The sequence below is a fragment of the Asterias amurensis genome, chromosome 3, assembly GCF_032118995.1.
Source record: "Asterias amurensis chromosome 3, ASM3211899v1".
In the NCBI taxonomy this organism is placed as follows: Eukaryota; Metazoa; Echinodermata; class Asteroidea; order Forcipulatida; family Asteriidae; genus Asterias; species Asterias amurensis.
Genome location: NC_092650.1, coordinates 27,228,488 through 27,253,248, shown reverse-complemented (window position 1 = coordinate 27,253,248; position 24,761 = coordinate 27,228,488). Strand labels below are relative to the sequence as shown.

Sequence of the window (24,761 nt, the reverse complement as noted above, 5' to 3'; positions counted from 1 at the left end):
ACGCGAGTGTGAAACCTTTACAGCATGGGTCCGAAAATTGTGCATTCTAGATGCTCTGTGGTGCAATCTTAGGCCAATAAGAGGCTTACAGAATGGAACAGAACATCTGTAAAATGTGAGCAGCAGTAGAATCTTTTTTGGTTAACAGCATGTTCAGGTGTTGATCTATGACACAAATTTTAGGGGGCAAATCTGCCAAAGAGTGAGCATGCGAATGTGAAACCTTTACGGCATGGGTCCGGGCCCGCTTAAGGGCCCGGGAAAATTTTGTTTTTTTAGATGCTCTGTGGTGCAATCTTTAGGCCATTTAGCGGCCAAACGGCAAACGAAACAGAACAATGAGCTGTGGGAATATTGTGTTCCAGTGTTCCACAGTTCCACAGTGCAAAACATGAGTTTCATGATAAAGGTGGTCAAAAGACACGGGGAACAGTTGATACTGTGTCCCCCACTCTTCGAAAATGGGGTGGACCAACGATGGACCATGCGTGTGGGAAGCCTTTACGTCGTGAGGTGCGGGCCCGATTAAGGGCCCGGGGAAATGTTGCATTTTAGATGCTCTGTGATGCAATCTAGGGCCAATTATAAGGGGCTACATTTGATATAGTGTCCCCCACCCTTCAAAAAATTGTGTCATCCTTTGCCCACAGGATTAATGCCCATATAGGGACACCGGGTTTCGTCTTACACAGTGCAAAACTTGGGCTTCATGATAAAGGTGGTCAAAAAGGTGGGGTGGGGGGACATTTGATATTGTGTCCCCCACCCTCTAAAAGGTGGGGGGGGACACACATGTCCCCCTGTCCCCCCCCCCCCCCTGATTGACGCCCATGATCAGAGGACATCTTGAATATGTGCATTCACTGTTTTTTTTTAGAAGGATTATTATACGGAACTCTAATTTGAAAACGAATGATCAGGTTTTCACTTCGAGGCTCGTGAATTACGCCAGAGATCTGCCGTTCAGTCTACGTCACTCCCAGTACATAATCACCTTTCACCTACATCCATTTTACATTGTGATAAAACAGCATTAAATGCAAGTACATGAACTGTACATAATATTCATAAATACCTAAGACAGTTTATCCATTCTGATTGGTCGAGAGGGCATCACATGGGGTGTTTGAACGAATGATATAGACCGATCCAGGCGCGCAAGTGCTGGGCGCCGCCATGCGCTGCGCGCCATTACTGGGTCTTTGTGCCTAGTTTGTGCACAAAGACACGAGAAAATCGTTTTCCTTTTCACTTTTTATGGGAACTGAATGTCTTCCTCGACAATCTATGACATTTCTTTGATATGGCTGCTTGATATAACAACGTACTACATTCTTAATTTTTTTTTTTAATTAAGCAGAAAGTAAAATATTGAAATTCTGACAAAATACCTTGCCGATGTAATGCATTTTAGCGACTATTATGCAGTTTTCGCGTCTTTGACCCCTAACTCGCCTAAGACAAGCAGCTTTTTCAAGATGATTCGGCTTATATTTTGTTGCAAATATTTGTGGTCAGTGATCTACATTGGTATATCATGATGTCCTGTTAAGGAAATTGTGTTATTCGTTGAGGAAAACAATTAATTTCCATAAAGAGTAAAAAAAACATGATTTCCTCATGTCTTTGTGCACAAAACTGGGCACATGTACACCCCAGCAATGGCGCACGGTGCGAAAAACACTTGCGCGCCCGGTGCGCGTCGGATCGGTCTATAACACCAGGGGCCAATTTCATAGAGCTGCTTAAGCAACAAATTTGCTTAAGCACGAAAATAGCTTGCTTATTTTACACATGGTACTGGCAAAAATTTCATGCCATATACATTGCTTGTGACTGGTATTTAGCTGTTGTTTACTTAGCATAACAATTGAGTGGAGTCTTGGTTAGCCTTGCTCAAGGCAGTCGAATTATTCACTCCGATAAAAGACCGCCGCTGTATAAAAACCCACCCGTATTCACTGTGCGTAAAACCCACCCGTATTCACTGTGCGTAACACCACACGACACGATGCCCCCGTACACTATCCGCATGCGGAGGCCGTCAGGCCGACAGCCTTGTAGGATCTGTGTTGAAGCCACTGACCTCATTACTATAATAAGTGAAGAGTTCCCACGGTCAGCTCATTACCATAATGCCCGCGAAAGACGAGACATGTTTACCTCACACACCACCACCACGGACGCATGATAGGGTCCAAAGGTCGTGATAAGGGAAGTGCGTGATTGGACGTCAAAATGAATAATTCATTTGCCTCACATCCTGTGTTGTCTGATAGGTCTGACGAACGATATACATATTCATGAGCTGCATACTAGCATATCCTCGAGCCCCCCAATTTCGTCCACTATTGGAATTTTTTCAATACAACACATTAAAACGGGAAGATACAGATCCGACAAGGCTGTCGGCCTGACGGCCTCCGCATGCGGTTATTGGTGTACGAGTGCGATGACTTGTGTAAACAGTATTCGTGCGATGTGACAGTGTGTATACGGGTGGGTCATTCGGTGTGATCGCACACACCATGCACAGGGTATACGGCGGGTGGGTTTACAGCTGCGTCTTTTCAGAGCGAATAATGCGACTGCCTTGAGCAAGGCTAAGTCTTGGCCGGTAATCTGATTTTACTAGGCAAGGATTTTTTTGCTTAAGCAAAATGTTATGCTTAAGCAGCTCTATGCAATTGGGCCCTGTATAAAGTGTTTGAACATGGGCGTGACACGCGAGCTTACACCTGTGCTTATAAAGACCGAGTTATAGTCGGTCGCGCGATGGTCGGGCGTCGACAATCTTGACGCGCGATCATAAAAAGACACGGTTTTTAGGCCTCAGTCTTAGGATTGCGCGCAAGATTTCCGTCGCGCGACCATCGCGCGACCGACTATAAACCGGCCTTAAGACAGTTTCTTCATTCCTATTGGTCGAGAGCAACGGCTGAAACATTGTGCCACATCACGCGAAACCCTATAAGGAGTTGTTTACCAGAGGGCCTTACCATTTCATAGCTGGAGGGGTGTTGTGTTGAAATAAATCATTGAACAATTATAATTTTTGCATTTATTTTACTTTTTGACCAAAAAGTGTTGATTTCTTTACAAAACATTTATTTTTATATTGACATCCTCAATGACAGTGAATACAAAAGGTTGTGATGCTGATTATGGACAGAATTTGATTTTTTAGCAGGAGTATTACTGGAAAAGAAAAAGAAAAAGAAAAAGAAAAAAAACACACTAAAATACCCTTTTTATCAGGGTCACACATAGGTTAATCGAGAAACTCCCAAATGCAAAAAATTAACAAAGGCGCATTTACAAGGTCATCCAGCGATGAAGAATATTGCCCACGGCGCCTGATTATTTGTTCGTTTATCTGGAAAACTTTGCGCTGAATTTGACCTAGCCCTCTGTGTGCGGAGTTGAACAAGGAGGGTCCCCGATTGCAGGCGTTTACACACGTGGTGTGTGTGTGTGTGTGTGTGTGTGGAACGTCTGTAAAGGAGGGGCACACTTGCGTTTAGAAGCACTCGTGTACACTTTATCATGATGCAACTTTCATGTAGCAAACTTGTTATCACTTTTAATCTGTTCTTCACAATGTTATAAAGAGAAATCACATTAAATGCAAACCCCGTTAAGAGTTGCTGACAAAAATAAGTTGCCAAAAACAAAAGTCAAACAAAATTGACAACACAGTTATTGGGATATTCAATAATAAAGGGTATTTGTTCACAGATAGTTATTAGTCTTTGCTCAGCTACCATTAATGTCCACCACTAGTCAATGTTCCATGGTTACATATGCATGGAATACATCATGGGTACCAGGCACAACCGTACAATGGTCGACAATAATAAACTTTAGTCCCTTGAACGAACTTGCTCATAATTTATTATAAACTTGTTTAGAAGCTCAATGTGGAGAGACAGTAGTAGCAGCAGCCATGCACGGCTAGCTGCACGTAAACACAATTTTAGGGACCAATCGATAAATATGGAAAATCCATGCATGATTTCACTTTCGGGTTATATAGTAGGTCATAATTTACCAGACGAGGTTATAACAAACTGGCCGTAGCCTGGAAATGAATTCATTCTGAAGGGCAACCTTATTGGAAAATTTTTACCAAGTTGCCCCCAGTTTGCGCTATCAGGATAAATTATTTGGGTCTCTTCTTATATTTTGTTATCGAATGGGACTGTAGGAAAGAACTGATTTGTCATCCGCCAAATACGTTTGAAGTTATTGTGCTTCATCGCCATGAAGGTGAGTTTTGTTGTAGTATACTTTGTTCGGGTGTCGATAGAAGGGGGGATCTAATATTATACCATGCGTGATGCGGTAAAGGGACCCCATCATGTTCCTATTCACACACATTTTTCCTGTTGCACAGAAAGGGTTCATTCTAATAACTGATTTTTATTTCATTTGGGGGGTTAGTTTTCCCATATACATCGCATAATGTCACTCAAATCAAACAAAATTGCTATCGAATCCATATTTTAAAAGTGGTTGTGAAGAGATGTTAAATTATGAATTGAAATGGATGGATTCAAATTGGGTAACAATATAACGCACAATTCGATGTTTGATGTTCAAGAGATAAACAAATGTATACCCTCTTTTTCTTACACTTAGTTTGAGCAGCAAGTATAGAACAATCTCCCTTTCCACTTCTCGGCTAGGTTTGATTAAAAAGTGATTCACAAATTAATTCTCTGTACATTTTTTTTGCTGGGTTTTGGGACAACAAGGAAGAGGAAGTTTGTTATCCCCTCCTCTTTTCGGCTGGGTTTAAGCAACAAGGAATATGATGTTTGTTATCCACTCCTCTGTTAGTGTTCGGCTGGGTTTCGGGACAACAATCTATCCCCTCCTGTTTTGTCTGGGTTTGCGCAACAATGATTCGCGAGCAGGCGTAACATTTGCAAGGATTCGTTGCCCTAAATAATAAATTTGACATTTTTCGTTAGCTCATTCGCAACGTTCCCGACGTTCGTTGGCTCTTTGTAAGGCATTTGGCAATCATTTGCCAGTGTTGGTAAGCAATCGTAATATTGTATTGGTAATATATTGGTAAAGAGAGGTCGAGGGACGACCGATGAGTGAACGAGATGAAAAAATATTCACTGACCAATCGCTATTTTGGGGCGAATTCACCGCGAATTCAAATATTCATACTCGCAAGAATAATATTCATATTCGCAAGAATAATCGCCACAGTGTGATTGACCGATCTTCGTAAGTAGGTGGAGAATGACTTGTGAATGTTCCGAATTTCTAACCAACGCTTACGAAGACACGGCCAATGTTGCGAAGTTTGAGCGATTGTCAAATATTTCCTTCCGTAAGCATATTCGCTAGCAAATTCGTCACAGTGTCAGAGTAGCATTAAAGTCCCCTGCCCGGGCATCCTATGTGGAAACAACAAATAAAAAGGAAGAAAACGGAAACTTGCGAGCATTTGCACACCGACGTCGTCAACGTAGCCTTCAACATGTGAAACGTGCGAGCAGACAGAGCTATTTTGCCAAACTTTTCGCTGTTCATGAATGGTGGTTGGGTATTTTAACCCACCTCGCCCAGCATTTTAAACTGCAAACGATTCTCTTTCATTCTCTTTCCAGTGAATATACACACAGGGGGCTAGATGAAACATGTTCCGCTCAAAATCAGCTCAAGGTTTTCTTTTATGAACGAACAAAAATGCGCCGTGGGTCATTGTACATCAATGGATGACATTGTATTTTGTGTCGTTGTTCATTTTTTGCAGGAATTTCTTGGAAGTTTCTTGAAGTATGGAAATAAATATCAGTTTGAATGAAATGAATGAATGAAATGAAATGAATAACCTATGTGTGTCTAGGATAGAAAGGGTATTTTATGTGTTTCTTTTAGGATTTGTTTGTTATATTTCACCAGTAATACTCTTGCTAAAAATAAAAATTCTGTCCATAATCAGCATCACAACCTTCTGTATTCACTGTCTTTGTGGATTTCAATATAAACAACAAGTGTTGTGGAATTGAATTGAATTTAACTTAAGGATTCAGAATGGACCACCTTTTGTTCGATTATTAAACTGTTATATATTTCTATAGTTCTACAATACTATTCAAGATCCTCTGGAATGGCCGACACCATACTTCATAATAGTCTAGGGAGAAACCAAAAATAAGATGACAGAAGAAAAAGTTGGAAGACACCATAAATGAATGAGCGGGCTTGGATTTTGCCAAATCACTGCGGGCTGCAGAGGGTAGGATTTTGTAGTGACCCAACGATTACCAGCGTTACGGAATAATATCAATGCATTCTATACACGGGTACACTAGCTGCGGGCTAGCTGGCATATTGCTCCCCTTCGCTTAAAGGCACTGGACACTGTTGGTAATTACTCAAAATAATTTTGGACATAAAAAACTTACTCGGTAACGAGCAATGGTGAGCTGTTGATAGTGTAACTCATTAGGAGAAACGGCTCCCTCTAAAGTAACAAAGTTTGTGAGAAAGAGGTAATTTCTCACTAAAGAAGACTTCAGCTGAAGCCTTTTATTAAGCATCTGAAAGCATACACATAATAATTGTGTACCAAGTGTGTTTTTTCTTTTAATATTCTCTTGCAACTTCGATTACCAATTGAGCCCAAATTTCACAGGTTTGTACATGGGGTGGTAATACTGGCCTTTGACATTATCAAAGGTGCCCAATGCCTTTCACCCTCCTACCCCCCCCCCCCCCCCATTATAGGTCCACGGTTTGTATGTGTATACCTACTCACACCACTCACAACCAAGGCACATTTTCATAGTATGAACGCATACAAATTGTGTATGCTTTCGAACTAAAGCTGTTTTGCCTCTCCAGTTATCACTGCGTTTCAAATTCAGAATTCGGCCATTCAATTTTGTTTTTAGTCTCGTCAACTTCCTTTAAAACTCTGTTCAATTTAGCGTATCGTCATTCTTGTTCGCGACACACACGCCTCACTGCGAATTTAAATGCTGCTTTGATGAATTGTTAAATTGAATGATTATTTTGTTAAATCGAATGACGCAACATTACATTTGACTAATCATAAAACGAAATCGAATTACCCTTTTCAGAAGCATTCGATTTCGCACGAAATAGAATAGCTTGGTGGTAAAGTTGGCTGCTCGTTGGCTGCTCATTTGCTGAAATTGACCAAGAAAACCTATATTAAGTTCAAACATTATGTTATTATTTCTTTATTGTTTAATTTGTTGTTCTACTTGTTTGTTGACGGAGGGCTGAGGTTGTATGATGCCAAAGACCGAGGTAAAACAGATTGTTCTCTAATCTATATCACACGAGATAAAAGAGTGCCGGTGTCCTAGGTAAATGGATTCTGTCCAATATTGGGAATTGAAATTGGTTTTAAGGAGGATGATTCAAAAGGGGGTGTTATCGGAAGTAGCCTTGATTCAAGGTTGTTGGCGTAGTGTGCCCCGGCCCAGTGCGGCACGCTGCATGCAGTACATATACGAACGAAATGTAATGTACAGTACATTGTACAGCGAGAGTATAGCTAAGTCGTGAGCACGGGCGTGTCTTTCAACCTCGTATGCGTGGCTCAAATAACTTAGACAAAAACTCACATACAAAGTAATGTATAGCATACAGAGGGTACACATGTACGTGTACAAGTATTATATGTACGAATTTTGTGATTATGCCTGTGCGCCTTGATCAAGGCTATTTATCGGAATAAGCGTTTATTACACACTTTGCAATGGGGGTGGGGGCGGGGGCGGGTGGTCGGAGGATAGAATCTCCTGCCACATCGTAGTGATAAACAAGATAAACAAGATCTTATCAGAGGACATCTATGTACATTCACTGGGTTTCTACAAGGATTATTCTACTTCGAGGCTCGTGAATTACGCCAAAAATCTGCATTGAGCCACGTCACTGCCAGTCCATAATCACCTTTCACCTACATCCATTTCACATGGTGAATCGAATCAAATCCTACGTACATAAAACAGCATGCAAGATGAACTGTACATAATAGTAAAACCCTGCTTGCGTACGTGCAGCCGACCGAAAGTAAGCTTTCCATATCCGCTGCATATCCGTGTTTGATTGGTTGGTTCGAAGTGATGTTTGTCAGTATGGACCATTCAGATTGCAAGCTTTCGTTACCACGTAATCTAATGAAATCATTGTATCAAATGAAATCAATGGTCCTGTCTTAATTCGCACATAAATTCAGTGGACCAGTCTAAGTTGGTGTAGGAACGCTAGAAAAATTACTAAAACACCAAAAGCGAGCCATAAACTGCATAAAGAGTTGCTAAACAAATAAGTTGTTAAAAAAACTAAAGTTTTGGGGGTTGAACAAAGAATTGACTAGAAGTGGGATTCGAACCAACGACCTCTGGATTAATGGGCCAGATAAATAAAAACTAGCATTTGCTTTTACTAGTCCTTATAAATAAAAGTAAGCCTTAATATTGCTAGTAATTGGTCGAACTAGTAGGTAAAATCAATGCTTGAGGGACTCTTCTTATTGAGATGTAAATAAAACCGACATTTTACTATTACCTGATAGTTTCACAAGATACTGGGCCGTATAAAGGCCAGCATTAACAAAATGTCGACAAGTTTAAGATCAGGCATGAGAATTTGCTCAAATCTCTATAAATAACCTTTTACTGGAAAAACACCATTTACTTGAACGGATTAGTAAGTGGTCGGAGAAAAGCACAATAGCGGGGTATTCAGGAGTATAACAATAGAGGCATGGACTCGCTGATCAATAGCGATTAACAGAAATGCAGGCGGGGCAGTTTCCTCCACGCCAGCGCTCTAGAGATTGGTTCTTTTAGAGCAATTAAAGTACATAACAAATTTATAAGTAATTCATTAGGCCAAGGCGCGATACCGAGCCATATATGCAACACTGTTGTTCAAGTAAAATCTCAAGCTCCTCATGCAGTAGCTTGTAAAAATACACTAATTGCTACAGCATGTTAGTAAAATGTCGTTTTTATTTATATGTCTATAAGTGAAAGGTAATCCAGCGAGCAAAATGTTCATGTCTGATCTTTTACTTTTCAGTCATCTTGCTAATGCTGAACCTTTAACTTGATAAGTAAATGCTAGTTTTTATTTATCCGGCCCATTAATGTTCCTGCCCTCCACCAACTTAGCTATCTAGCCCTATCTTGGCGGTGTCCCTATTTTGTCAAAATCCTTGTTGGGGGGGGGGGGGCTCAGTCAAAAACCATACAACCGTTAACTGTCGTGTAGCCAGGGATCACACCCACAGATTCAACAAGAAATACCAGTGGTTGTCACCAAAAAACGAATCCCTTAAAAATAACCCATACGCTTAGACCAATACAAAGTAAAAATTACTCAAACACTAAAGCGAGCCATAGTGATAAATGCAAACCCCATAAAGAGTTGCTGACAAAAATAAGTTGCCAAAAACAAAAGTAAAACAAATTTGACAACACAGTTGTCGAGATATTCAATAATAAAGGGTATTTGTTCACGGATAGTTATTAGTCTTTGCTCAGCGACCATTAATGTCCACCACTAGTCAATGTTCCATGGTTACATATGCATGGAAAACATCATGGGTACCAGGCACAACCGTCCAATGGTCGACAATAATAAACTTTAGTCCCTTGAACGAACTTGCTCATAATTGATTATAAACTTGTTTAGAAGCTCAATGTGCCATGTACGGCTAGCTGCACGTAAACACAACTTTAGGGACCAATCCAAGCGATAAATATGGAAAATCCATGCATGATTTCATTTTCGGGTTATATAGTAGGTCATAATTTACCAGACGAGGTTATAACAAACTGGCCGTAGCCTGGAAATGAATTCATTCTGAAGGGCAACCTTATTGGACAATTTTTACCAAGTTGCCACCAGTTTGCGCTATCAGGATAAATTTGGGTCTCTTCTTATATTTTGTTGTCGAATGGGCCTTAGGAAAGAACTGATTTGTCATGCGCCAAATACGTTTGAAGTTGTTGTGCTTCATTGCCATGAAGGTGAGTTTTATTGTAGTATACTTTGTTCGGGTGTATACGATAGAAAGAGGGATCTAATATTTTACTATGCCTGATGCGGCAAAGGGACCCCCATCATGTTCCTAATGTTGCAAAGAAAGGGTTCACTCTTATGACTGATTTCTTTTTCATTTTGGGGGTTATTTTTCCAATTTACATCGCATAATGTCACGAACGTCAAACAAAATTGCTATCGAATCCATATTTTAAAAGTGGTTGTGAAGAGATTTTAGAAATCAATTTAATTTTCCTAAATTAAATTATGATACTTAAGTCAAACAAAATTGCTATCGAATCCATATTTTTAAAAGTGGTTGTGAAGAGATTTTAGAAATCAATCTAATTTTCCTGAAGTAAATTATGAATTGAAATGGATGGATTCAAATTGGGTAACAATATAACGCACAATTCGATGTTTGATGTTCAAGAGATAAACAAAAGTATACCCTCTTTTTTAGTACACTTAGTTTGAGCGGCAACTATAGAACAATCTCCCTTTCCACTTCTCGGCTGGGTTTGATTAGAAAGTGATTCACAAATTCTCTGTACCTTTTTTGCTGGGTTTTGAGACAACAAGGAATAGGAAGTTTGTTATCCACTCCTCTTTTCGGCTGGGTTTAAGCAACAAGGAAGAGGAAGTTTGTTATCCCCTCCTCTTTTCGGCTGGATTTAAGCAACAAGGAAGAGGAAGTTTGATATCCCCTCCTCTTTTCGGCTGGATTTAAGCAACAAGGAAGAGGAAGTTTGTTATCCCCTCCTCTTTTCGGCTGGATTTAAGCAACAAGGAAGAGGAAGTTTGTAATCCCCTCCTCTTTTCGGCTGGGTTTAAGCAACAAGGAATAGGAAGTTTATTATCCCCTCCTCTTTTCGGCTGGGTTTAAGTAACAAAGTAAAGGAAGTTTGTTATTACCTCCTCTTTTCGGATGGATTTAAGCAACAAGGAATAGGAAGTTTGTTATCCCCTCCTCTTTTCGGCTGGATTTAAGCAACAAGGAAGAGGAAGTTTGTTATCCCCTCCTCTTTTCGGCTGGATTTAAGCAACAAGGAACAGGAAGTTTGTTATCCCCTCCTCTTTTCGGCTGGATTTAAGCAACAAGGAAGAGGAAGTTTGTAATCCCCTCCTCTTTTCGGATGGATTTAAGCAACAAGGAATATGATGTTTGTTATCCACTCCTCATTTCGGCTGGATTTAAGCAACAAGGAATAGGAAGTTTGTTATCCTCTCCTCTTTTCGGCTGGGTCTAAGCAACAAGGAATAGGAAGTTTGTTATCCCCTCCTCTTTTCGGCTGGGTCTAAGCAACAAGGAATAGGAAGTTTGTTATCCTCTCCTCTTTTCGGCTGGATTTAAGCAACAAGGAATAGGAAGTTTGTTATCCACTCCTCTTCTCGGCTGGGTTTAAGCAACAAGGAAGAGGAAGTTTGTTATCCACTCCTCATTTCGGCTGGATTTAAGCAACAAGGAATAGGAAGTTTGTTATCCACTCCTCTTTTCGGCTGGATTTAAGCAACAAGGAATAGAAAGTTTATTATCCACTCCTCTTTTCAGCTGGGTTTAAGCAACAAGGAATAGAAAGTTTGTTATCCACTCCTCTTTTCGGCTGGGTTTAAGCAACAAGGAATATGATGTTTGTTATCCACTCCTCATTTCGGCTGGGTTTAAGCAACAAGGAATAGGAAGTTTGTTATCCTCTCCTCTTTTCGGCTTGGTTTAAGCAACAAGGAATAGAAAGTTTATTATCCACTCCTCTTTTCAGCTGGGTTTAAGCAACAAGGAATAGAAAGTTTGTTATCCACTCCTCTTTTCAGCTGGGTTTAAGCAACAAGGAATAGAAAGTTTGTTATCCACTCCTCTTTTCGGCTGGGTTTAAGCAACAAGGAATATGATGTTTGTTATCCACTCCTCATTTCGGCTGGGTTTAAGCAACAAGGAATAGGAAGTTTGTTATCCTCTCCTCTTTTCGGCTTGGTTTAAGCAACAAGGAATAGGTAAGTTGTTATCCCCTCCTCATTTCGGCTGGATTTAAGCAACATAGAAAAGGAAGTTTGTTATCAACTCCTCTTTTCGGCTGGGTTTAAGCAACAAGGAATATGATGTTTGTTATCCACTCCTCATTTCGGCTGGGTTTAAGCAACAAGGAAGAGGAAGTTTGTTATCCACTCCTCTTTTCGGCTGGGTTTAAGCAACAAGGAATATGATTTTTGTTATCCACTCCTCATTTCGGCTGGATTTAAGCAAAAAAGAAAAGGAAGTTTGTTATCCCCTCCTCATTTCGGCTGGATTTAAGCAACATAGAAAAGGAAGTTTGTTATCAACTCCTCTTTTCGGCTGGGTTTCAGCAACAATGAACAGAAAGTTTGTTATCCACTCCTCTTTTCGGCTGGGTTTCAGCAATAAGGAAGAGGAAGTTTGTTATCCCCTCCTCTTTTCGGCTGGGTTTAAGCAACAAGGAATTCATGCCAGTATTTTTAGAGTCCATTGTCATGTGACAAACTACTTAAGGATAAAATCCTTGTATTTGGTTGGTGGTTTGATGTTTGATCTAGTACGAGTGGATTTTACTGAACTCTTAACCACCAAACTCTGCACTTACGATCACCATTTTCCGCTTAATGTGCAAGCGCGAAATGTGCGAGCTTGGAAGCACACAAGCAAAATATATCCCTGCTAAGCAGTGTATTTCGCTTGACGTAAGCGCATAATTCACTGCTTCTGCTAAGCATTGAATCTTTGCTTCCAGAGTAGAGCATGACATTGGGCCCATTCGCAAAAGATTTCATAAGGTTTTAATCGCGATTCAGAACCGCAATGCAATGTGAAAGGAATATAGGGCGGTTTTTATGCAGTTTCTACCACTCGCGCATGCAACGCCCGTACCTTTGTGGGGGTTCAACAGCGCCTCTCTTGATATTTTGCAATTCCAATAAACCTTATTAAGCAAGTTTCCATCATGATTCATGATAGGCCTGGGTGACTAGTGAAATTTACTACTCGACTAGTCGCACCTCAAACCCAACTACGACACTTATCGAGATAAATTACGGATTCTCAAGACTTGTGCCGCAATGTGTTGCAAGCGCAACATTATATGTTGCGAATAGTAAGAAGCAACTTACTTGTTTCACCAGACAGGTAGTCGGGACAATTTTTGTAGTGTATGTTTGAGCACGATTATAACGGAGTAGAGAAAAAAAGCAGTCGCGACTCAAATAATAAAAACAAATAAAAATCTTAACAAAAACAATAGCTGTTCCGACCACTACGTCGGAACAGCTAACAAATAAAAATCTTAACAAAAACAATAGCTGTTCCGACCACTACGTCGGAACAGCTAATAAAAATCTTAACAAAAACAATAGCTGTTCCTACCACTACGTCGGAACAGCTATTAATAACAAATACAAATCTTGACGATTTCAATAGCTGTTCCGACCACTACGTCGGAACAGCTAATAATAATAATAATAATAATAATAAAAATAAAAAAAATCTCTACGATTACATTAGGCGTTTCGGCTGTTAGGCCGAAACCCCTAAAAATAGTAAGTTAATCATAAGTCGACATACGTCGTGAGAATGTCTAGCGTAACAAAACGTATTTGTATCCTATGAGTAACGTGCTTTGAACCTATGCCGAACGTATTTGACGTGTCCCGGACGACCACCTTACTGAACGTGTTTCTAACCTACAGCTACCGTATTTTAAACGGCGTAGTGCCAGCGTTTATTGGAATCGGTATTTTTTTGTTTACATAAATTGAGTTCGCAGGAGGATACGACGATGTCAGTCGAGAGGCACCCTCTTTGTAGGCGTTTGTAAGACAATAATTATGTATTTACAAGTGCCTGAAAGCTCGGAACTTAGGGATTATTTTTTATTCATTGATGACACTTCAGCCACACATCAACAACATTGTTCGTCTGTCATCATATCACATCAGGAATATAGGTAAGATTCGCAAGTACTTGGACAAAAGTGCAACTGAAAAGGTCATTCTGGCATTTGTTCCTTCTCGCCTTGACAATGGCAATGCTCTTCTCTACAGTAACCCTAATCGTCTTCCCGAGCCCATGATCCATACATCTAGCATGGATGCCAGCCATTAACAAACTATGCCGTCCAAAGTGTAATTTCACACTTTGGCTGGCCTGCTATAGTGAGGTGGATTAAGGAAAAGATCGTGACACGGCGGACAAAAGCACCATTTTTTCACCAAAGTATCAGTTTGACCCACAGATTTAAAAACAAGTCATGCTCCAAAAAATCTGAGAATGGCATCACCTTGAATTACGTCATTATGACGTCATAACTTCTTTTTATGTAATAAAGCATAGGAAAATGCCATGCGGTGGGATTTCTACATGCCAAAATTATGTTTGTAAAGGTCAAGGAATTCAATTAGGGTGTTATTAGTTTGTAAACAATCAATATCCTTTATGATGAGTATAATGATGTAATTATGACGTCATCATCATCAATACTACACAAATCACACGAAGTTTGAAAACAAAATTAATGTCGTGTGGTTTCGCCAAAATGCTAATCTTTTTGTGTTCATATGGTATAATTACCGTGGCACTGATCTATAAGATACCGTGATTTCATCATGATATCATAAACAATACTATCCACCAAAACACTAAACACAATGAAACAATGATTCTTACCGGATATAGGTTATAGGGTAGATTAATTATGTGGAATAGCGAATATGGGGAACTTCACAGGAAAGGTTGCAAAAAAGTCTCACATACATGTTGGGTCAAAAATGAAACTTTTTTGTATAAATAGTAGTAGGCATTCGTCAATCCTTGCATTCGCCAATGCCGGTATGACAGTCTCTTACCGCAATAACTACAGGTGAAAGATGAAGCTGTTCTAACTGCTTGAGGCTGGGCCTTCCTCGGGAGTCATCCCTCATCTGCCCGTTACGACAGGTATTCCTCGAACTTGGAAATACCTCTCTGCACCTCCTGCCTTCGGGCTCATCGGTCTGCAGTGGCTGCTTCCCAGGTGGTTGTATTGATGGCAAGTGACTTGGAGGTCACACTTAGAAGTGTCTTTGTAGTGCAGCTTTGGGTCTTCCGATCGAACGGCCTCTTCCCTGATGCCAGCTCTCCATACAGGAGGTCTTTTGGGAAACGTCCGTCCTCCACTTGGTGACATGTCCCAGCCAAGGCATGCGTCTCTACTTGAGGGTGGTAAACAAGGAGACTTGCCGCTCTATCAAGCACTGTTATTGGTATGTGGTCTCTCCAGGAGACGCAGAGGATGCGCATCAGGCATCTTTATGTGGAAGGCGTCGAGTCTATGCTCTTGACGGGAGCCTAGGGTACGGTTTACTGCCGTAGAGGAGCGTTTTCACCAAACAAGCCTTGTAGGCCTCGACTTTGGTATGCTCTGATAGCTTTTTTGTTGCATCATACTCTCTTTGTAAGTGTGGAGAGTGTTGTTGCAGCCTTTCCTATACGCCTGTTGAGTTCTACTTCAAGCGAGAGATTGTCGGAGATGGTTGAGACATGATACACAAACTCATGGACAGCCTCAAGCTCATGGTTGGCGATGCTGGTAGACAGTGGTTCATCACCATCCTGGCCCCTTACCTGCGTTTTTGTTAGACTGATGGTAAGTCCAAAGTCTTTGCAAGCTGCAGAACATCGATCCATGAGCTGATGCAGGTCATCTGGTGTGTGTGTGTAGTGATGGCTGTGTCGTCTGCAAACAGGAAATCTCTAAGGTATCTCGTTCTAACTCTGGTCTTGGCTCCGAGTCTTGAGAGGTCGAAGAGGATTCCATCCGACCACGTACGAAGGTAGATGCCCTCTGTGGCTGACCCAAGAGCATGCTTGGGTAGAACATAGCAGAAAATGCCAAAAAGGGTTGCAGCCAGACACAGCCCTGCTTTACACTGTTGCAGAGGTCGAAGGGTTCAGATGTTGAGCCACTGAAACTATGGACCCCTTAAATTTCTCTTGAAAGGACTAACGATGCGAAGCAGAGCAGGAGGGCAACCAATCTTGGCCAGGATCTAAAAAAGGCTGTCTCTGCTCACGAGGTCAAAGTCCTTGGTGAGGTCGATAAGGCGATGTAGATCGAGTAGCTTTCCCTACTCCTTACACTTTTGTTGCACATGTCTGATTGAGAATATCATGTCAATGGTCGACAGTTTGGCTTGAAACCACATTGAGACTCTGGGTAGACTCTTTCACCAAGAATTCAAAGTCTCTTTACGACAATTCAAGCAAAGAATTCCCCACAATGCTAAGAGAGAGATGGTGCAATAGTTGTTGCAATCACTCCTGTCACCTTTGTTTTTGTAGAGAGTAAAAATGTTGGCGTCTGCAGCACTGGCAAAACATCTCATGCAGACCCTTGATGAGGATTCCTTTTACGCACTTGAGGACTTCGGGGATGCCATCTTTCTTTTCCTGAAACTTTTCCCGGGGAGAGTGTATCTAGCGCTTCTAGTTCTTCTAGTTTTGGTTCACTGTCCAGTTCGTCCATGATACACAGGCAATCTTTGTTGTTCAGAACTTCTGTGTTGACATAGTTTTCTCTGGAGTACAGCTCTGAGTAGTGCTCCACCAATCGATCCATCTGCTTCAGAGGGTCCTTAGGACCTTACTGGTAACTGACTTCAGAGGAGCGGTCATCTTCAGTTGGCCTGCTTTATTCCCTCGTACGTACCTCTTACATTACTGTTGGCCTCGGTTTCACGTGGTCCGTGGTGACTGCAAGTTTGTCACAGAAGGTGAGTGTTTGTAGCTGAGAGAGCGCGTCTCTTATATTCTATGAGAGTTGAAATCTCCTCAGCATGAGCCTCGAACGGCCTCTTGCCGAACTAGTGGCATTGTAGACAGCATCCTTGAGGTGTTCCCATCTTCCGCTAACATCGGAATTGGGTACTCTTGGCAAGACATCTTTTTGGACCTGGACAAACGCTTCCACCATCTCTGGGTTGTAAGTCTTGTTCGTGTCAATGCGAGGCTGCCCTGCCTTCTTGGATCTGTGAACTCTCCGTAGTTTAAGCTTTTTTTGCTGCACACAAGGGAGTGGTCTGTATCACAGTCTGTACTTTGGTAGCTGCGGGTTATCTTGACGCTGCCCAGGTCCCTACGTCTTGTAAGCACGAGGTCAAGTTGGTGCCAATGCTTTGATCTAGGGTGTCACCAGGATACCTTGTGTTGGGGCTTTGTGTTGAAGAAAGTGTTAGTGATGCAGAGATTGTTGCGAGCGGAACTCAAGAAGACGCTGACCGTTTTCATTTATAACTTTCCGATGCCAAACTGTCCCATACAGGAAGACCAGGATTTTTGATCGGCACCAACTATGGCATTGAGATCCCCGAGGATGAAGATTGGATCTTGCTCTGGGACTTCGCTGATAATGGAGCTTAGATTGTTGTACAATTTTTCCATAGGTTCCGACCAGTTGGCTAAAACATGTTCCGGTTTCAAACCAAAATCAGTGAGTGATACAACTCTGGATACCATTCGTTTAATCTAAAAGCAGTCAAGACATTATTGGCACCACCAGACGCAATCCAGATGCAAGGTGTTTATACTTGTGTTTTTTGATCTCCCAAACTATCTGTGGTTTGGTCATCGTAGGACATTTTCGACACCAGTTGCCCCCAAAAAACAGTTAACAAAGTTACATATGGCAATTGCAATGTCTAAAACTGAAACGAAACCATTTTAATCCAACATCAAGTTTTTATTTCAAATGTTACTAACGCTGGTTTGCTAGCCATCAGAACCATAATAACATATTTTCATACAAACCACTGATTTGTCCTCAGTGATGATGACGTATTTTATGCCATTATATTCTAAAGAAATACAAATTTAACACAACAATCATAAAACTATTTGTTTCAACGAAACAAGAACGTTGCCATTCGATTCCTTGGCCTCTGATACATATAATTCGCAACTAAAATCACTTGCATCGAATTTACACAACTAAAGTTATGCTGTTTTAAGGAAATGACTGCCCTTTTGAATATATTACGTCATAATAACGTCAAGGTCATTGCAATTTTTTGAGCATCCACATAGTCACCATAAAGGATATTAATTTGTTACAAACTAATACCACCCTCGTTAAATTCCTTGGCCTCAGAAACATGATTTTGGCATGTAGAAAACCAACCATGGTTTTTGCGTTTGCTTTATTACATTAAAAGACGTAATGACGTCATTATGACGTAATTCAAGGTCATCCCATGCTCAGAGTTTTTGGAGCATGACTTTTTTTGAAATCTACGGGTCAAACTGATACTGTGGTGAAAATTTGGTGCTTTTGTCCGCCGTGTCACGATCTTCGTGTTATTTGTCCTTAATCCACCTCACTACTATTACTTTCAGAAATTAGACCATGCAAAAACTCTTTGGCAGGAATACAAAATCAGAGATTTTATTATGCTGGTCGACTCTTCTCTGGTGGTTGAGAGGGTCAATGTTATAGAGCTGCTTATAATAAATAGGCAAAATATTTTGCTTTATAAACATGCAGAAATTGAGCAGAGTACCTGGATTAACAACTTGTAGTTTGTACATGGTATTTGCTGTGTTTAGCTGCTTTTTGTGTTTAGTTTGGTTTGGTCCTGGGCCATTGTCTTTAAAAGGAAAGAATCGCAGCACTGGAGGTGCCATTCGACATGCTGAGATCCTGAGATAATTATGACGGGAAGTCGACATCCTAAAAGCATTATGTCGTCTTCATGTGATAATATATCTCGGGATGCCGACATCCTATAACTAGGATGTCGTCTTGCTGTGATGATTTATCTCGGGAAGTCGACATTCTTAAAGAAGAATGTCGTCTTCCTGTGATAATTTATCTCGGAATGTCGACATCCCAAAAGTAGGATGTCGTCTTGCTGTGATAATTTATCTCGGGAAGTCGACATCCTAAAATTAGGATGTCGTCTTCCTGTGATAATTTATCTCGGGAAGTCGACATCCCGAAAGTAGGATTTTTTTGTTGAAATGATTTTACTTGTATACGTTTTGTTAACTAGTATTACATTTCCAACAATATTTCTAATATTCATGGTCATAATCTACGTTAAACTAAAATAATGGACGAAACAAAATGTCCCACGTAAAACTCCATAAGGTTTGGAACAGAATGGTCCCGCAAGTTCAAATACGCGCGAGACTTGCTTAGTCTACATAGAAGGTAATACATAGTTTATTACAAGCAAATGCAATCGTACAATAATAGAAAACCAAAACTAAAAATCAATGCAAAACACATGTAGGGGGTGGCGGGGCCCATAAAAAGCAAACCTTAACGACTACGGACCCCCCCCCCCTTTTTCTAATGAAGAAAGCAATGTGAGCAATTCTATTTAGTGGGTGTAATCTTATGTAGCAGCAAAACAGTTCAAAATTACAGGAAGAACAAACACAAAAACAGTTAGCGTAAATAAAAACTTAACCATATATTTAAATGAAACAGATAAACAAAATACCCAACATCATAATAACACATAAAAGGGAATACTTAGTTGTGTGATAACAATAAATATTAGCGAAAAAGGGCCCCACAACTCTTGCTGCAAAAAAAACTTGTCGAAATATACCATTGTTATCCATTAGAGACGTTTTGTAGTCACTTTGGTTGGGGAGCGAGGAATCTAGCAAAAACACACGAAAATCCCATGGCTGGGACATCAATTTATACACCGGACAAATCTATATATTATGGTTATTCTTTTGAACATTTTATTTTGTGCATATGGTCCGTGATTCATGGTCCATTGAACATAAGTGGGTGGTTGTATCGACAACAGACTTTTATCCTTTTGATCACCATCAGCCCATGCTTAAAAACTGCAACGGCTGATGATTGCACTTTTGGTACTGTCACTATTACACTCCGGTTCCAATGTGTGCTGTCTGTTACCCTCCACACAGATTTTCTTGTGAATAGTAGCTGTGTATGATTCATGGTTCGCTGAATAATGTAGAGATAACAAACTTGTATCCTTTTGATCACCATCAGCCCCATGTATAATAAACTTCAACGACTGACGATTGCACTTTTGGTATTGTCATTGTTAATCCCCGGTTCCATTGTGTGCTGTCTGTTACCCTCCTATTGCAAGCCATATGCCCAATAATTCGATAAACTAAGTTTATCGACCGATATACATTGTTTTTCGAGAAAAACTCTGTTTATCACTTGATAAACTTAGTTTATCTCGATAAACACTGTTTTTCGCCGATAAACAGAGTTAATCGAGATAAACAGTGTTTATCAACTGATAAACACTGTTTATCGAAAAACTGTGTTTATCAAGCGATAAACAGAGTTTTTCGAAGTGATAAACAGAGTTTTTCGATAAACAATAATATTTTAAGGGAAGCTTTCAACTATCATTATCTTCAAACTGTTTAAGTTTAGTGTACATCTTTGGACACGATGGTGTGTCGTCGTCGTCGAAAACCCCTCTTTAATTACGCACGTTCCTCAAACCTTCGTACTTTGTACAAGCACAAAGTAATGTGTCCGGAAGCCGGTTAGAAAGTAATGGGTCCTGAACGCTGGTAGGAAAACAGAATGAGTAGACTCCTCTCAAGAAGTCACAACTCATGATAGGTATACATACTGTATGGCATTTACCATAGAGAATGTTTAACAATAAAATGGAAGTGACACCATCCAGTTTTATTCAAATGAGTAGACTCCTCTCAAGAAGTCACAACTCATGATAGGTACATACTGCATAGCTTTAATACCATAGAGGATGTTTAACAGTAACATAGAAGTGACTGAATCCAGTTATATTCAAATGAAGATTACGTGGTTAATTAATTAAGATTTTTAACATTTTTTACATTTTGAGTAAAGCTTATGTTCTAAGCTTCAATTTGGTATAATAAACTCACTATTTCGTATTATGGTTTGGGTGTTTAGGCTTTTACAAAATGCCTTGGTTAAACCTAGGGGCTTTTGACGGATACAAATAATAGCTGTTCCGACCACTACGTCGGAACAGCTAATAATAACAACAAATAAAAATCTTAACAAAAACAACAGCTGTTCCGACCTAGTGGTCGAAACAGCTATTGTTTTTGTTAAGCTGTCGGAACAGCTAATAATAACAAATAAAAATCTTGACGATTTCAGTAGCTGTTCCGACCACTACGTCGGAACAGCTATTAAAAATAAAAATCTTGACGATTTCAATAGCTGTTCCGACCACTACGTCGGAACAGCTAATATCAAATAAAAATCTTGACGATTTCAATAGCTGTTCCGACCACTACGTCGGAACGGAACAGCTAGTAATAAAAATCTCGACGAAAACAATACCTGTTCCGACGGTAGGACGGAACAGCTAATTACAAATGAAAGAGTAAGCGTCTAAGAAGTATATACATAAACTACGTTATTGCACAGCGGTTCATTGTTACATCAGCATTCATAAATACCACAGACAGTTTAACTGTCTCTATTGGTGGAGAGCGCGTCACGTGGGTGTGTATAAACCTTTGTTTATGACCAGTAAAAAGTGATGAAACATGGACGTGACACGCGAGCTTGCACCTGAGCCTATAAAGCAGTTTCTTTATTCCTATTGGTCGAGAGCAACGGCTGAAACAGTTGTGCCACATAACGCGATACGCGCGACGCGCACAGCATTCCCATATAAGGAGTTGTTTACCCGAGGACGGCGGAGGGCCTTACCATTTCATATATGGAGGGGTGTTGTGTTGAATGAAATCATTGAACAATTATAATTTTTGCATTTATTTTACTTTTTGACAAAAAGTGTTGATGTTTTTTTACCGAAAAGGTATTTATGAATGGGAATCAAAGTGTGTTGAATCGGTTTTCAACTAGTGGTTTAAACCCGCCGAGGCCTGGTTCTTGAGAATTTACCTCGACTTCGTCTCGGTGAAATTATCAAGAACCAGGCCTCGTTGGGTTTAAACCACTAGTTAAAAACGTCTTCAATACACATTATTTTATTCCCTTATTTAAGCCCTGGATCAGCTACTGTTTGCCCCGTGTTAAAGACGCTGGACACTATTGGCTAGTCTTGATACTTGGTGTATCTCCTCAACATATGCATAGAATAACAAACCTGTGGAAATTTGAGCACAATTGGTCGTTGAAGTTGCGAGATAATAATAAAAGAGAAAACATCCTTGGCACACGAAGTTGTGTGCTTTCATAATGATTGATTTCGAGACCTCAAAGTTCTAAACCTGAGGTCTCGAAATCAAATTCGTGGAAAATTACTTCTTTCTCGAAAACTACATCGGTTCAGAGGGAGCCGTTTCTCACAATGTTTTATACTATCAACCTCTCCCAATTACTCGTGACCAAGTAATATTTTATGCTAATAATTATTTTGAGTAATTACCAATACTGTCCACTGCCTTTAAACCCGGCTCACACTTCCTGCAAAATACGAATGCGAAGCGAATTTTGACGTCACAAATTCTCAAGGAAAATTTGCATCAGTTGACTTTTGCTCAACTCCTTCGTACATTCGCTGCGAGGGCAGCCAAGTGACGTCAGCATTCACTTGGCATTCGCATTCGCAGGAAGTATGAACCGGGCTTTCCTACTCGTTAGAAACATTTCCATTGAACGTATGTTTTCTTTATTGTTTCAGCGACGGAATTACTTGGTTGCCGTTTACATCGTTGGGTCGTTGCTTCTCTTGTTAGAGATGCAGTTTCCTATCAAGCTTTGGCCGAGAGCTCATAACGATCTACAGACTACTAAACAGCTTCACATGTCAGAGGTGACGACGACTAAACAGCTTCACATGTCAGAGGTGACGACGACTAAACAACTTCACATGTCAGAGGTGATGACCAACGAAGGGTCATCAAAAACTGAATCGGACAGTGAGTCAAACAACCGCGAGCGGAAATACGACAGCAATGACGGACACAAGACAATCAGTTCCAGGAATATTTCGAAGAGTCTTTATGAATTTGCGTCAAATGTGAGTCAATTGGCATAATCCATATAATATGGATTGTTATTAAAGGCAGTGGCTATATTGGTAATTACTCAAAATAATTATTAGCATAAAACCTTACTTGGTGACGAGTAATGGGGGAGGTTGATGTATAAAACATTGTGAGAAACGGCTCCCTCTGAAGTGAAGAAGTTTTTGAGAAAGAAGTAATTTTCCACGAATTTGATTTCGACACCTGAGATTTAGAATGTTTTGTCTCGAAATCAACCACCTGAAAGCACACAACTTCGGTGACCATGGTGTGACAGGGGTGTTTTTTAATTTGATTATTATCTCGCAACTTCGATGACCGATTGAACTTAAATTTTCACAGGTTTGTTATTTTATGTATATGTTGAGATACATCAAGCGACAATGTGATCTTTGACAATTACCAATAGTGTCCAGTGTCTTTAATAATCATGACATCTTACTGTTTATGAAATGTCCACTTGGATAAAGATTGCAAGTCACACAGTGATAGCAAATTATAAAACAAATCAAACTTAAACAAGTTTTTTCCGGAACTACTATCAACACATAAGTATAAAGCCCAGAGCGAAGACGTACTTTTGTCTTCAGAGGAGACATAATGGGGCGTGGGCTATTTAATGTATCAAACTATTATTGTCATTATATTGTTCGATCTGACTTAGGGGAGGGGCAATTGGTTCTGAGCGGGGGGGGGGCTCCAGACCCAGCCCTCTATGGTTAATGTGTGACCACCCCAGAGATTCTGTCCCCATGCGGCATTTTGTGTATCCCTCATTGTTCCCGTATTTTAACACACTAAGATCCACTAAAGATGAATGATGGGGACATATTAAGGCATGCCTGTGTGTGGGGTGAAGGGAGGGGGGGGGGGGGGCACCAAGCTCCGTATCGAGCACCAACGTCCATATGGGAGACACAATACTTCTGAGACAGCGTCATCGAGTGTTGCTAATCAAGACAAAGTCTTGACTTGCGCTATCTTACCATCTGATTTTGTTTTCTTGACAAATAGGTCTTCGATGCGGTGCCGGTAACATTTCTTCCTGAATTTAAAAATCCTTGCTGGCGGTCTCAACTCTCTGATAAGGGTGGTACGTCATCTCCCCTCATGTGTCTACCGTACTTCTTTCTGGCCGGTATGCCAAAGTGTGGTACCACTGACATCCATACCAAGTTGCATAAGCATCCCCAGATCGTTAGACCTGCTGCCAAGGAGCCACACTGGTGGACCAGAAGACGTTTCACTGGAAGTAAGTTTCTAATCAGGTGAAATTGTTTTCAAAACTGACCGTAATCATGACGTAATTCGGGTATAAGGCACCCTTGGGTAGAGGTTGTAAGACGGCTTCTTGAACAGTTGACGTCACACTTTGACGCCACACTCTGATGGCGTTATTCAGGAGCCTCGAAGTGTTGTGACGTCAGATGTTCAGGCTAACCGTGAATAGACTCATTTAGACGGGATTCACGTAACAGATTTCAGTCACATCACTTGAGAGGGAGCCGTTTCTAACAGTGTTTTGTATTATCAACAGCACCCCCATTACTCGTTACCAAGTAAGGTTTTATGCTAATAAATATTTTGAGTAATTACCACCTAGTAAGCCAGCCAAAGTGTGAAATTACACTTAGGACGGCATAGTTTGTTAATGGCTGGCATCCATGCTAGATGTATGGATCATGGGCTCGGGAAGACGATTAGGGTGGATGCCCAG

The 24,761-nt window shown here is 40.6% G+C and overlaps 1 protein-coding gene across 1 annotated transcript in view; it reads left to right on the top strand.

Annotated features, from left to right (window-relative positions):
* The first annotated feature begins 4,142 nt into the window (after positions 1-4,142).
* LOC139935397 (carbohydrate sulfotransferase 15-like) overlaps positions 4,143-24,761 on the top strand; it is a 42,557-nt gene continuing 21,938 nt past the window's right edge. Inside the window, exons 1-3 of the mRNA XM_071929962.1 lie at positions 4,143-4,269; positions 22,699-23,037; positions 24,059-24,296. Coding sequence (XP_071786063.1) covers positions 4,264-4,269; positions 22,699-23,037; positions 24,059-24,296 — 583 coding nt within the window. The 5' untranslated portion in view covers positions 4,143-4,263. The remainder of the gene's footprint in view (positions 4,270-22,698; positions 23,038-24,058; positions 24,297-24,761) is intronic.